We start from the raw sequence: 15,276 nt of genomic DNA on the forward strand, positions 1-15,276 counted from the left end.
GAGTATATGTCAGCTATTGAATGATGGAAACCTCATGTAATATTTAATCGTGGCAGCATATTGATATACAGTCCAAAACAAAGTGTTACCAGACACCCAGTGCACATTAGCATGCATTGAACAACTTGATGCTTAATGTAATTGAAACAAGTTTTGAAAGATCAAATATCAATAGAACTTTTTCTCATTAGCAATAGAACTTCCAGATGAGCGTCAGAGCTCAGAGGCATAAACTACTCCTACTTTGATGGTCACAACGTCATGCAAAACTTCATCCAAAAGCCAAAAACTCATGGTAACATCCATTAGATAATAGAAAAAGATTCCTAGCTGATTTAAATAGGGTTTAGAGAATAAAGCTGTTTGCTGTGGTGGCCTGCCATAATAACGAAGGCTGAAGAAGGGACTGATCAAAATGACTTCTTCTCGTAAGAAACCAACCAATGAACTCGATCGATCTTCCTCATATCAAAAAAAAAAAAAAAAAAATCCCCTTTCTTGTGTGGAATAGGGCAAAGCTTTTATTGGCGATGCTTGATTAAGAACCTTGTGTGCAATAGGGCAAAACTTTTATTGCCGATGCTTGATTAAGAAGAGCCGATCAATTGAGAGGAGGTGAGGGCTGAGAAGAGATCGACGTGAGATGAGAAGAGACAAAAGAAAACGTCGAAGCAAACAAAACTAAAAAATAGGGTTTAGAGATAAAAACAAAATTAAGTAATTACAAAACTAAAAAATAATGAATTATAGTAAATAAGAAAAACAGAAATATAAAAAAGTAAGAAATTAAGCTTTGATGACATGGATATGCCACATCAGCCACCACGTCAGGTGGGCTCTAGGTGATTTCCCAAATAGTGGTTCACCTAACATTACTCAACAAATTAATGAAAACAATGATGTGTAATTAGTAGATTATATTGAAAGCGAGTACTTGAAACAACGGTTAAGCAACTTCTCATGTTGTGTTAATGAAAGTGACATTGCTTTCTTCATTGGGACAAATTTTCTGATAATTTAATGGTTTTGGATATTAATACAATTTATGGTTATGGGTTATACTTTGCTGAACTGAGGTTGTTTGTTACTTGCAGAGCTCTAAGCAGGAATTTGCAGATTGGTTCAAAAATTCGTAGGTATGTTCAGCGAGGGCTAACTTTGCTTTCTATATTGAAAACAGGATTTATAATGGGAAAGTAAATCTTCCTAATATTTTCCTGGCTAGTCAAGAAAAAGAGAGAATGTAGGAAATATCAATACTTTCCTAGGTAGTCAAGAAAAAGGTACTCCAGAAGTTAATAGGAACAATGTATGAGCATGCTATGTACATATAGGAACAATATGTGTGTGTGTGTATATATAAGCATGCTATGTACAACATGTTATTCACTTAATTTTCTTCGAAGTAGAGCCGTAGAGGGATCCTCGTCAATATAATAATGGGTTGTGTTTCATCAACTCCAATGATTTCCAAAGGACCATGCCGTAACTCAGACCTGAGACCTCGAGTCCTCGACAGTCCAACAGATCTCCCTTCCTATAAACATGAGTATTGGAAGATTATGCTGAACCAACTCAAAAAGCTCGAAATGCAGTGCCCCTCTCTGGTGCGAAAAGAGGGGAGGGCGATTAGTGATTTGCTTATATGCTTAAAAACGCATGGTGTCCATGTTCCGGATGATATGATCGATTAGTAGGATGGAAGGTGAGACCGTCAAGTTTGTTTTGGTTGGTATAAAGCTTCGCCGTTTACTATCAATTAGCTGCAAACGACTTTCACAATCATTATATTATAATTGTTTAAACATGACAGGGAAGGGAATGCCCAATGTGACTGTCAAAGAGTTCACCAGGTATGTATCGGAGGTGCTTGGGGTTGTCGTGTTTTACTTGTCGGATTATGATCCTTGTGGAATTGAGATTTACACCGTCTACAAGTATGGGTCGGCCAATATGGCATTTGGTAGTGCATCTGCTGCCACGTCGGTAGGTCAAATACCCAGCCAAATCATGTTTGGATTAGCCAAATACCACATTGGCCGACCCATGCTTGTAGACGGTGTAAATCTCAATTCCACAAGGATCATAATCCGACAAGTAAAACACGACAACCCCAAGCACCTCCGATACATACCTGGTGAACTCTCTGACAGTCACAGGCATTCCCTTCCCCGTCATGATTAAACAATTACAATGATTGTGAATTGAGAAAACGGCAACGCTCTCTACTACCAAAACAAACTTGACGGTCTCGCCTTCCATATCTCATTAGTCGTTCACCCACAGTGACGGTTGTACCGTCGACCTCGTTAACATAGTGGATACAATATCGGAAAAAGATTTACGACATCCCCATCATCATCTGGCTCCCTGAGAAATACCTACTTGAGGCTACGTTAGTGTACCTTAACCCAACCTAAGGCATGATCATCCACCGAGGCTGGGTTAACCCCACCTCAGGTTTGCTCTCCCATCGCCTCTTGGATGAATGGAACTACTGTTCACGCACTCTCGTTGAGGTGTTGAGAACTGATTTTTGTGAATGCCCCCCTCTTCGTACGTTGCCCTCGCCCAGACGTCCCAACCCTAATCAGGCTGTTGAAGAAGCTGAAGATACAATCCAAGTGCTTGGTTGGTCCTGTGAACATCAAGATTAGAATCTTCTCTATGTAATTAACAAGTTTTTTAAAATTTAGGGACCCTAAATTTATATTGGACGACGGGTGCAACCGTGCAAATTTACCGACCATGCCTAACCACCCAACTTAATGACAGTGTCTTTTTTCTTAACAATGTCAAACCATACTTTAGAATATTTAATTAATTGTAATAAAACTTGCGTAGAACACCGACTCAAATAAAAGATTAACATTTTCTCAGTAACCAAGCATGTAATGGTTAGAAGCATTTGCAAAATACAGTATTCCATGTGATATTTATTTGTTTGTTTATGTCAGTTTTGACTTTTGAAGCAGCAGACCAAGTGTTGTAACCAGAACTCCAGAAGGCCAGAACAGTATTCCTTCTGGGGTCGTTTACTAATATTTTGGTTTACTATTCCTTTTTCACACTGATAATCAGTGAGAGGGTAAGAAAACACTCACTGATTAAAGGTCGTTAGGGGGGGGGGGGGGAGGGGGGAGGGGGGGAATAGGTCTTTTTTGAATTTTCGTTGACTTCTGTATCCGAGGATAGCAATGACTTGTGCTATCCCAGATTCACAGGATACGAGTTTGCAGAAAGTAAACTGCAGCAAATAAAGAAACAACACAAGGATGTTTTTTACTCTCAGAAACCCTGAATGCAGGGAGAAAAACTACGTGTCTCTAACTCTTGAGAGATAAAACTTTCCACTAAGTTGAAGTAACTTCTTACAAGAATAATAATTCTAGTGATACACTACCACAGTGCTATCCTTCCTAGTCCCAAACTAGTCTAGACCTATTCCCTCTCTTGTTTCTAAGCTCTTACAACATGGAACACTTTTAGAAGCCTTGTTCGTGAATTCAGCTAACCATTAGCTGATTCAACCTTGAACGTTTCTTGGGTTGGTTGCACTACACATCCCTCATGGTATGCAACATGATATGAGTTGATGAAAGAAGTTTTGAGTTCAAGCTCTAAGGTTTACAGTCACGAAAAAGACTTAGAGCAGTATGAACAATGCAAGCTAAAACTAGACTCAATAAAGAAAACGCAATAAGGCAGTTTTCAACAACCATTGAGCAAAGCCAAAGCCATAGATATATATAGGCAGACAAGGCATCAAAGATGATGCAAGCTGACCTCAACATGTTTCAGAAAGGTTTGGACATAAGTGTTTGGCTCCCATACTGAAAGTGATGTGTCCAAACACAAAGATGACATAAGCAATCTCAATAAGACAAAGAACCCTTTCTTAAAACATGAACGATTCAAAACAGGGAGTAAAGAGGTTTCAAACCCTCTTACTCAGTCCATTAGTGGACCTTGGCACAGCCGATAGCGACTGGTCTTTGAATCACACAGGGACCAGCTCTGCGTAGGATAACGTATCATAAAATCCTAGCTGGAGCCTTGAGCAACAAACCATTTGGTCACGGGTTGGCATAACAAAATATCTCAACCCTTAGACTGGTTTGAGCGCCAAGGCACTTCCCACAAACTCAGTTGTCCATTTGGATTTGAAAGACCTATTAAACTAATATAACAGACTTTGAAACTCAGGACAGCAACAGACTCAGTACTATGATAGCAAGCGAAACTGCTAACCTCTGTGAAAAACAGTGATATGCAGATGCATGTTTTACCTGAAACCATAAGGGATATTAGTGCCACTTGTTCTTTATCAGATAACATCATCTCAAGGTGTTTTGCAGGATAAAAGGATTGCTAACTATCCTTATACCTTCACTGATATTTCATCAGTGCAAAACTATTCATAGTTGGCACTGATGAGTTTTAGTGGCCTTTGGTCTGTCCCATTGGGGAAGATTGTAGTAGTGAATTTAATTATGTGACTTTTTGATATTTAACTTGTATATTACATGGTGTGGTAGACGGGAGCGCAGCTCATCTTCCTTCAACTCACATGATTTTATATCCCAAAACTATGTCGCCGATGTTTATGCAATGTCTCCAAACCAGTATATCACCAATCCACCACCCAACTACATTATACTTCTAGTATACCATGAGTATCTTCAATAAGGTAACAACATCATATGCTTATTGCAGGATTAACCATTAAAATTGTAGATATTGTACCTTCTGCAATATATAGAAAAATCTGGCTTATAGCTCTTCTACACGGATTTCCAGCCATGGCTGACGTCTTCCCTGGAAATGAATTCTGCATCGCGCTCTGCCCGGGAAATTGATAAGTTCAATTTTATGTTTATTGTTAGTTCGTAACATAATGTTTGCATTCATTAAACATAATCATGTGGTCTGTGTATGTCAGAATCATTCAACATTTTTTTCGTACCAAAAAAAAAAAAACCAAATGCCTACCAACTGGTTTTTATATCCCATGCATTTCCCATTGCTTCTGCTTGATGACATGCCATTCCATCTGCTACTTATTCTATATATCTCACAACGCATTCCAGACAAGAACCTTGGATCAATTAACAAGATGCCTATCAGGCTAGCCGTGTGTATTTGACTAGACAACTTGATATGTACAGGTCTAACAGATGCTGGGTTTCCGACAACAATGAAGATTATCTGTAAGACAAGATGATCAGTAATTAGCTGTGGATCCTGAACTGACACCTAAATAAGAAGGTGAGAAACCATGGTTTTGTTCTTGTAATACAATGCCACTCGTGCTTTGCAAATTTTATGGATCTTTATGCAATTCACTAATGGCATTCATGCAATCGCTGTCGAATATGTTAAATTATAATTGAATGATTATTGCTAAACTCATTATAATACCACACTGGTGAGATTTTTCAGAAAAACAAATCAGTTCGCCAGTTCCCATGAGTTGGTATGCTGGTCTGTGAAGAGACATTGCATAAACATTTCTTAGGGAATATTTTGATATAAATCAAAATCATGTTACCTCTTGCTGGTGATTGATGTAGATGAGATTCCTTGTCCCTCGCTCTTCTAAACCAACACTATATATTTAGCAGATGCAGAAGGAAATAACTCATCAGTTTCAACTTTTCATCAACTTCAATCATCTCATAAACCACAGAAAAGAAAATGGCTTACCACACTCGCTCTAACAGCTTTCCCTCAGGGCCACACCCCATCATTCAAGAGGTTGATGAACATTTGTGCAGATTGAGGTCTTCAGAAGCCACATCCACATCTTCATCATCAATAAGACACCAACTAAGTGGTCTCAAGGATTTGCATGATTGTGTTGATAGGTTGGTTCAATTACCACTCACCCAACAATCCTTGTCACAAGAGAAGAATCAGAAATGGACTAGTGAGCTATTAGATGGATCTCTTAGGCTCTTGGATGTTTGTGGCATTGCCAAGGATTCTCTATTGCAAACCAAAGAGTACATTCAAGACCTTCAATCGATCATTCGAAGAAGGGGTGGAGAAGAATCTGGTGTCCTCACAAGTGAGGTTAGGAAATACTTAACCTCAAGGAAGATGATGAAGAAGACAATCCAAAAGGCTTTGGTGAATCTGAAGGCAAACCGATCCACTTTCTCTTCACTCGACAACAACCAAGAGACTATCGCTGTTGCTAGCAAGCTGAGAGATATTGAAGCAGTCACTCTCACAGTGCTCCAATCAGTCCTCTCCTTCATCTCTGGGCCAAAGTCGAAGCCTAGCAGCTGGTCTTTGGTTTCCAAGGTGGTGCAGTCCAAAAGAATAGCTTGTGAAGAAGCAAAAGTAAATGAATTTGCAGAGGTGGATGCTGCATTTAAGTCAATCAAGAATGCAAATGCACAGAACCAGCTTAGCAATCTGGAGTCATGCATTCAAGACCAATTAGAAGGACTCCAGTGTCTATTTAGGCAACTGATTAAAACTAGAGTCTCCCTTCTCAATATTCTCAACCACTAAATTTTAGCTTTCTTGATCAATTCTGTACATGAAAAACATCCACAAGTATACTAAATGATATATTCTTTTACCTGAATTATCAGTACTACTATTTCTCCCTTCAAAAGCATTCATTTTCTCAAGGACCGATCATGGTTTCTGTCTTTCTGAAATCGAAGTTACATCCTATGGATGTTGTCTATCAATGGGAAAATTAGTACCCTACTGTCCATTCACAAGTTAAATTGTATAAATCAACTGAAATTCTCAACGAAAAGTCAATTATGAGAGGTAAATACCCAGATCTCATATGGGATTGTTGAATGAAATTACTTGGCTGAGGGGTAATTCATATGAGATTTGTTCAGTTTGTTCAAACTATATATATCAAATGTCATGGTTATGAGAATTCCGATTATCTCGTGGCAGATCATTAATCAATAATCAGTAACTAGTCAATGACATTACAAATTGTCATTAGGGTTCTTTGCTTATATATATATATATATATATATATATATATATATATATATATATATATATATATATAGTCCCCTTCCAGAGTGGGATCCCTCTTTGAAATTAAAGTGCATAACTCCTTATTTCGCTCACTTTCAGGTCGTATTTCCACATCTCAACCGTACAATGTCTAAAACACAATGTGTAGATCATTCCTGCAAAGTTTCATCAAATTTGAAGATCATTTGAGCTTCCATAATCATAATTTACACGAACGGTTTTGTTTGGACAACTTTTGTTCTGTTGATTTATTTAATCTAATTCGGTACCCAAATGATCTTCAAATTTGATGAAACTTAGCAGGAATGATCTACACACTGTGTTTTAGACATTGTACGGTTGAAATGTGGAAATACGACCTGAAAGTGAGCGAAATAAGGAGTTCCATATTTTAATTTCAAAGAGGGATCTCACTCTAGAAGGAGATTGTGTATCACTACTACATAACACCTAATACCTCACTACCACATGAAATTACATTTGAGGAAGCCAATTAACATGACTAGCTAGTAGCTACAAGCTATGGAAACTAAACTTACCGAGTGCATCACTGAAAGGCAAATAACAGATTACAAAATAGCATACAATACACGGTACACCTATTTCATTTTGATTATCAAACATAAAATCTCAGCTGTATATAGGTAAGCAGAGATGAATAATCCCTCTAATTAACTACCTAAAAATGCAAAGCAAATAGGCTACTGATCCTAACGACCAGCAGCCAGAAAAATAACTAGACCATACATATATAAAAACTACTAGAAAGATCTTACACTACTCAGATTGGCAGAGTTTTATGTTACCATATATTTAAATCCAAAGAGGAACTAAAGAGTGGCATTTCGTGTTTTGTTTGGTAATTAAAACGAACAAAACAGAAATAACAACAGAAAATCTGAGTAAACATTCAATCAACTGACCGAAAAACCTTCTCTTCTCTTCATCGGAAAAAAAATAGCAGACAGAAACTCCAGTTGCTCTTAGTTGCCCCTAAAATTTTCCCACAAGTAAATTTTCAATTGTCTGCAGGGAAATTTTAACTGGACTGCTTGGAAATCAAGTGGCCACGGCAAACTGAGATCTCCAAGTCTCCAACACACTTCTAATTAAAATGATGTTTGTTCAGCTGGTTTTCTTTGCGTTGGGGAACAAGGTATATAAAGTATTAGACAATCACATACATATAAGAAGAATGGCTAAGATGCCTGCATAGTTTTCGCATCACCACATATAATTAAGTAAACAAAGGGTCAATGGCACTCGTGCAATCGCTGTCCAATATGTTAATCATCATTTAAAGATTGTTACATTATAATACCACAGTGGTGACATTATTCAGCAAAATAAATCAGCTCATGAGCTGGTATGCTTGTGCAGGAAGAGACAATGCAATAAGATCACCTAGCTAGGGAACATTTAGATTTAAATTGAAATCATGTTACCTATCACTTGCGATTGAAGTAGATGAGATTCCTTGCCCCCCTCCTAAATCAACACTATATATGGAGAGAAATGCAGAAGGAAAGAACTCATCAGTTTTAATTTTCGATTGCAAATCTACTAAGAAGTCTTCTATCATCTCAAAATAAAATAAAATAAAAACAAATGGCTTACCACACACGCTCTAACAGTTTTCCCTCAAGCCCACACCCCATCATTCAAGAAGTTGAGGAACAATTGTGCAGACTGAGGTCTTCAGAAGCCACATCCACATCTTCATCAACAATAAGCCACAAGCTAAGTGGTCTTCAAGACTTACATGATTGTGCTGATAGGTTGCTTCAGTTGCCCCTCACCCAACAAGCCTTAGCACAAGAGCAACATCAGAAGTGGGCTAATGAGCTATTAGATGGCTCTCTCCATCTCTTGGATGTATGCAGCGTTGCCAAGGATGCCCTATCACAAACCAAGGAGTGTGTACAAGACCTTCAATCAATCATTCGAAGAAGGCATGGAGATGATTCTGCAGTGCTCACAAGCGAGGCAAGGAAATACTTGACCTCCAGGAAGACAGTTAAAAAGGTACTCTACAAGGCTTTGGAGAACCTGAGGGCACCAGTAAACAAATCCACTTTCTCTTCCGTCAACAAGGAAGAAGTCACCATTGTTAGCAAGCTGAGAGATGTTGAAGCAGTCACTGTCTCAGTGTTTGAGTCAGTGCTATCCTTCATCTCTGGGCCAAAGTCCAAGTCTAGCAGCTGGTCATTGGTTTCCAAGAAAGTGCAATCAAAGAAAGTAGCTTGTGAAGAAGAAATAAAAGTAAATGAATTTGAAGAGGTGGATGCTGCATTAAAGTCACTCAAGAGTGCACACAACCAGCTTAACAATCTGGAATCATGCATTCAAGACCAAGAAGAAGGACTTGAAAGCCTATTTAGGCAATTAATCAAAACTAGAGTCTCGTTTCTGAATATCCTAAACCATTAGATATTAGATTTTAGATCAATTTTGTACATGAAACACATACATTCATAATGAGATACTCTTTTGCTTAATTGCCACTACTCTTATTTTCTTTCATTGAAGTTTGAATGAACATCGATCTAACAAAAGAACGCCTGTGATGCCAAAAGGATCCTGATGAGATTGCAGAAACCCTTAGGAACCACTGCTACCATCAACAACCTCCAATATTATGCAAGAGTTTTAGCAACTCGCAGCAAAAGCATCGAGCTGATTTAGCTTTAGAAGAAAATTGATGTGTTTCAGATGATTATTAATAAGTTGGAAGACCAATAAATGTACGTGTAATCCCATTGCTTTGTAAGGTAAATATACCAGATAGTTACAGTGAAGCTCCTTTCCTACCAATTTCAGTTTCCTTTTTAATTGAAACCTTGGGAAATTAGGTTTTGGGAAGATACGATGGTCCTGAACTAGATTTAGTGATGTTAGTAATTCATCTTTCATGGGATGCAAATAAAATTTAATTGAATTGTTTTTTTTTGTCATTTCTTTAATGTTCTTGTTGTTTCTGCATTGTGTGCCATACAGTCGACAGGTAATGCAGCGTAGCAAAGGAAACAATGGCAATTACATGGCAGACTCAAATCTCAGACCCATCTTATTACAATGAAAGCTGTGCTGCTTCAATTTAATATGAAAACAAAATGCAGCATACCAATCTTTATAATATGGAAACAAAATGCAGCGTCAAAAATTAAAGCAGATTGCAGACCTTGCCTGGTGTCTCTTCAACAATGAGATGCATATGGATGGCAGAAATGCCAATTATATAGTATTGAATGATTGTAACATTATAGAAGCACACTTGCTGATCATATTTTATCAAAATATAACAGTTCATCAGCTGGTATGCTGGTTGGGAAGGGACATTGCAAAGACATTACCTAGGGAACATTTAGATCCAAATAAAAAATAGATTACCTTACCTCTCACTGGTGATTGAAGTGGATGAGATTCATTGTCCCCCTCTCAAACAAGCACTATATATTAAGCAGATGCATTAGGAAAGAACCCATCAGTTTCAATTGTACATAATCTACAAGGTCTTCTATCATCTCAGAAATCACAAACAGGAAATGGCTTACCACACTCGCTCTAACAGCTTCCCCTCCCGGCTGCACCCTCTCATTCAAGAAGTTGATGAGCATTTGTGCCGATTGAGGTCTTCTGAAGCCACATCCACATCTTCATCATCAATAAGCCACAAACTAAGCGTCCTGCAAGACTTGCTTGATTGTGTCAATAGGTTTCTTCAGTTGCAAGGCACCCAACAAGCATTAGCACAAGAGCAACAACAGAAATGGGATAATGAGCTATTGGATGGCTCTCTCCGGCTCTTGGATATTTGCAGCACCACAAAGGATTCCCTTTCAGAATCCAAGGAGTGCATACAAGACCTTCAATCAATCATTAGAAGAAAGCGGGGAGGTGAAAATGGACTCACAAGTGAGGTCAGGAAATACTTGAGCTCTCGGAAGATGGTGAAGAAGTCAATCGTCAAGGCTTTGGGAAATCTGAAGGCAATGGAAAACAGATCCCCTTTCTCTTCCGCCAACAAAGACCAAGAGACGATTGCCATCGTTAGCAAGCTAAGGGATGTTGAAGGAGTCACTCTTAAAGTCTTTGAATCCATGCTGTCCTTTATCGCTGGGACAAAGTTGAAGCCTAGCAGCTGGTCTTTGGTTTCCAAGATTGTGCAGTCTAAAAGAATAGCTTGTGATGAAGAACCAAAACTAAATGAATTTGCAGAGGTAGATGTGTCATTGAAGTCACTCAAGATTTCAGACAATGCACAAAACCAGCTTACCAATCTGGAGTCATGCATTCAAGATCTAGAAGAAGGACTAGAGAGCTTATTTAGGCAGTTGATCAAAAATAGAGCCTCCCTTCTCAACATCCTGAGCCACTAGATATACTAGCTTTTTGACCAATTTTGTACATAAAAAACCATAGATACATGTATACCTCGTTTGATATCAAATCGATATTAATGCATACTGATATATATACTCTTCTACTCGAATTCATTACTTCTTTAGTTTCATTTATAGAACTCTTTATTGGCCAATTCTTTGATATATTTGTTGTTCTTTGAAAATCTTACAAGATGGAAATGAAAATAAACTGAGTGAAAGGAAAATGAAAAAATAGGTTTCCCTCAGTAAAAGAACTGTAAAATGAAAACTCTCAATGTTAACTGAAAATCTGAATGGTAAACTACAGGAGTTTTCATTATTATGGTTGAAGCTGTCACATGGCATTTCTGCAAGAAATTATAAATTGACAAGGCTGTTAAGATTCTATGTGTCTCAAGGAAGATAATCATAAACCATAAAAACTTGTATTTAAAGGAGATGAGGACATTATTTTCACATGCATTCAGGTACTAAGCAGTAAACATATGCTCCATGTTTTCTGTTTGAGGAACAATATCTGAAAATATCAAAATGAAATATTTAGAAGGCTTCATAATAGGCTTACATCTTAATGTCAATTAACTACTTCTAAAGAGGTGGCTTCATTTCTGCCTTCATTATAAATCTAATAGCTAAGGTCACAGACCCAGTTTAGCATAGAAAGTTTAAGAAACAGAAGAGAACAAAAACGTATAGATACAGATGGGTAATTAAGCAACAGATACTTGCCTTTTCTTGGAAATGAGAAAGGTGTCAATCCACTCGCGCATTGCTTCATTATCACCATTTTTCAAAACACAGCATGGAGCATATTATCCAACGTTCAGTTATACTGATGCCAGAGATGGGGGATACTGCATAAACTAACATACTCGGATAACGTTTGGAAGAAAAGATATCTTACCACCTTCTTTCTGTATTGGAGAGGGTTGAGAGGTTAATTTGTTGCTCCCATCAGTCATGTGTCCAATATGGAGATGCTGGAATACCGTGGAAGGAAGGTAAATCACTAGGCCAAATGTCGCATTCAACAGAAATCCCTGCTCTTCACTGCTGCACAATCAAATTGACTTCATGTAAATTTCCAGTTATCCCCAGGAAATGGTTATACACAGATTTAATATTATATGGACTGAGAAGTGGGAATAAACATGGGAGACTCAGACCCGAAACTAGCTCTTAGTCATAAAGATACTTGTTTCTGGTTTTCATTCTGTTGGGGAACAGCCTAACTAAGATTAACAAATTAAATCACATACATAAGATTAGATGCAGGATTTTCGCATCATCACACTAAGAGAGCTTAATGCCATCGCTGTCCAATAAGAGAGCTTAAATGATAAACAAATCAGGTGATGAGTTGGTTTGCTGGTGTAGGAAGAGACATTTGCCTAGGGAACATTTAAATGATTAAATCCAAATTGAAATCATGTTACCTCACTGATGATTGTGGTGAATGAGATTCCATGTTCCCTTCCAAAGTCCAAACCAAGTCCTATATATTAAGCAGCTGCAGATGGAGAGCAACTGATCGTTCTAAACTGTACATTACTTGCATCTATAAATTAACTCTTCTATTCTTGGTTTCTTACTTCCAAAGCACAAAGAAGTAATGGCTTTCCACACTCGATCTAACAGCTTCCCCTCTAGGCCACACCCCATAATTCAAGAAGTTGATGAACATTTATGCAGACTGAGGTCTTCTGAAGCCACATGCACATCTTCATCATCATCAATAAGCCACAAATTAAGTGATCTCCAGAACTTGCATGATTGTGTTGATAGGTTGCTGCAGCTGCCCCTCACCCAACAAGCCTTAGCAACAGAGAAACATCGGATTTGGGCTAATGAGCTTTTAGAAGGCTCTCTCCGGCTCTTGGATGTATGCACCATTGCCAAGGATGCCCTATCACAAACCAAGGAGTGTGTACAAGACCTTCAATCAATCATTCGAAGGAGGCATGGAGATGATTCTGCAGTGCTCACAAGCGAGGCAAGAAAATACTTAACCTCCAGGAAGACAGTTAAAAAGGTAATCCACAAGGCATTGGAAAACCTTAAGGCAACAGCAAGCAAATCCGCTCACTCTTCTGTCCACAAGGAAGAAGTCACCATTGTTAGCAAGCTCAGAGATTTTGAAGCAGTCACTGTCTCCGTGTTTGAATCAGTGCTTTCCTTCATCTCTGGGCCAAAGTCCAAGCCTAGCAGCTGGTCATTGGTTTCCAAGATAGTCCAATCAAAGAAAGTAGCTTGTGAGGAAGAATCAAAAGTAAACGAATTTACAGAGATCGATGCTGCATTGAAGTCACTCAAGAATGCACAGAACCAGCTGAACAATCTGGAGTCATGCATTCAAGACCAAGAAGAAGGACTTGAAAGCCTATTTAGGCAATTGATCAAAACTAGAGTCTCCCTTCTCAACATCCTAAACCATTAGATATTAGCTCTTACATCAATTTTGTACATGAAGGATATACATACATGCGTAGATCTTCAGATATCAGATTAATATACATAATGAGAATCACTCGTTTGCTTGAATTAGTGATTACCACTACTCTTTCTTTCTTATTTACATCAAAAAAAACAATCATGTAGGCATGTTGAATTGTTGATTACGAATTTACTATCCTCCATTGCTAACATAAACTGAGAATTACAGAGAATGGAAGTTTGCAAGTAACGACATACAGAAACTAATATCCACCCTAGCTACCACGTACCAATTCCAATTACGTACCATGGCGAGGTTAGCAATCTAGAATATCAATGGTAAAGTGATTTCTTTCATTTAACCTACAAATCTATAATGAGAAGAGTAAAAGGAATTAACGGCATGAAACTTATTACCAGATGCACGAGGCTGAGAGCTGGTAATTCCAAGCAGACTTATTCAAACTTCAAACTACCCTACACATCAAATGTCAAGCTGGTGTCAAGATTCCAATTGTCTCAATGGAGATCATTAATCAATGATTTCCAAGGCAAACATATATGTGGCTTCTGTATCACTGCGCTATGGAGATTGGAGAGATGAATCAAAATAATGATCGTCGATCTTTAGGGGTTATGCCCTAATGTGGCTCTGATGGGACAAACTGTGAATATATAGGGTATTAGGGTTTGGCAAAGGCAAACACATTTGATTTTTAAGGTGTTTTAAAAGACTTTTTAAGATTTGTGAAGTTTGTGGGTATTCAATGAAGATTTATTACAACTTTTAAAGAGTTTATAGAAATATTGGGGTATTCAATCAGGATTTTAAAGTTAACATTTCAAGTCCACAAAAATCTCAGGTTATTCAATGAAAACTTTTCTTAAATCCAAACAAGTGCAAGGGTATTTAAAAAACCTACGGATTGTATAGGATTTGATTCTGGGGGATTATGAAGCCGCCGGCATAAATAGCAAGACCCCAAAACAATCCAACATCCGACTAGATTCTTTTTGCGAAACAACGCGCTCCATGTTCTGGTACATGAAAACCTCCTTTCTAGGGTTTTTCCTAGCCTCTCTTTCCTTGAAAATTCATGGATCTGATAATGATTTTGCAATGATTCCTATCAGTTTCTTTGTTCTTGAATCTATTGTTATAATATGTGCCCATATTTTGAACCCGACCATAAACCCTAGATCAACTAATCAAACCCTAGAAGCCTCGTATGATTGTCATGTTAACTAATCAAAAAATGACCGAAAAAGAAAAGACTCCCACCTAGATACCTCAATTGTTTCTCTGTTCTTGATATATAGATAAGCACATGGCATTGTTTCACTAGTTGATTCATGCTTTGATATGTTCATCAATATATATATATATATATATATATAGCGGACTAACGTTTAAATTAAATGTGTTGTCTTCTCTATT

At 37.9% G+C, this 15,276-nt stretch overlaps 3 protein-coding genes across 3 annotated transcripts; all 3 read left to right on the forward strand.

The window, feature by feature from the left end:
- The first annotated feature begins 5,697 nt into the window (after positions 1 to 5,697).
- Positions 5,698 to 6,522, forward strand: LOC101305433. The gene has a single exon (XM_004292244.1). The coding sequence runs from the start codon at positions 5,698 to 5,700 to the stop codon at positions 6,520 to 6,522; it is 825 nt and encodes a 274-aa protein (XP_004292292.1).
- A 2,106-nt stretch (positions 6,523 to 8,628) lies between these two features.
- Positions 8,629 to 9,450, forward strand: LOC101305723. Its single transcript, XM_004292245.1, has one exon. The coding sequence runs from the start codon at positions 8,629 to 8,631 to the stop codon at positions 9,448 to 9,450; it is 822 nt and encodes a 273-aa protein (XP_004292293.1).
- Positions 9,451 to 10,565: 1,115 nt separating this feature from the next.
- LOC101306010 lies at positions 10,566 to 11,399 on the forward strand. Its single transcript, XM_004292246.1, has one exon. The coding sequence runs from the start codon at positions 10,566 to 10,568 to the stop codon at positions 11,397 to 11,399; it is 834 nt and encodes a 277-aa protein (XP_004292294.1).
- Positions 11,400 to 15,276: the final 3,877 nt, after the last annotated feature.

Source organism: Fragaria vesca, linkage group LG2 (assembly GCF_000184155.1).
Source record: "Fragaria vesca subsp. vesca linkage group LG2, FraVesHawaii_1.0, whole genome shotgun sequence".
NCBI lineage: Eukaryota > Viridiplantae > Streptophyta > Magnoliopsida > Rosales > Rosaceae > Fragaria > Fragaria vesca.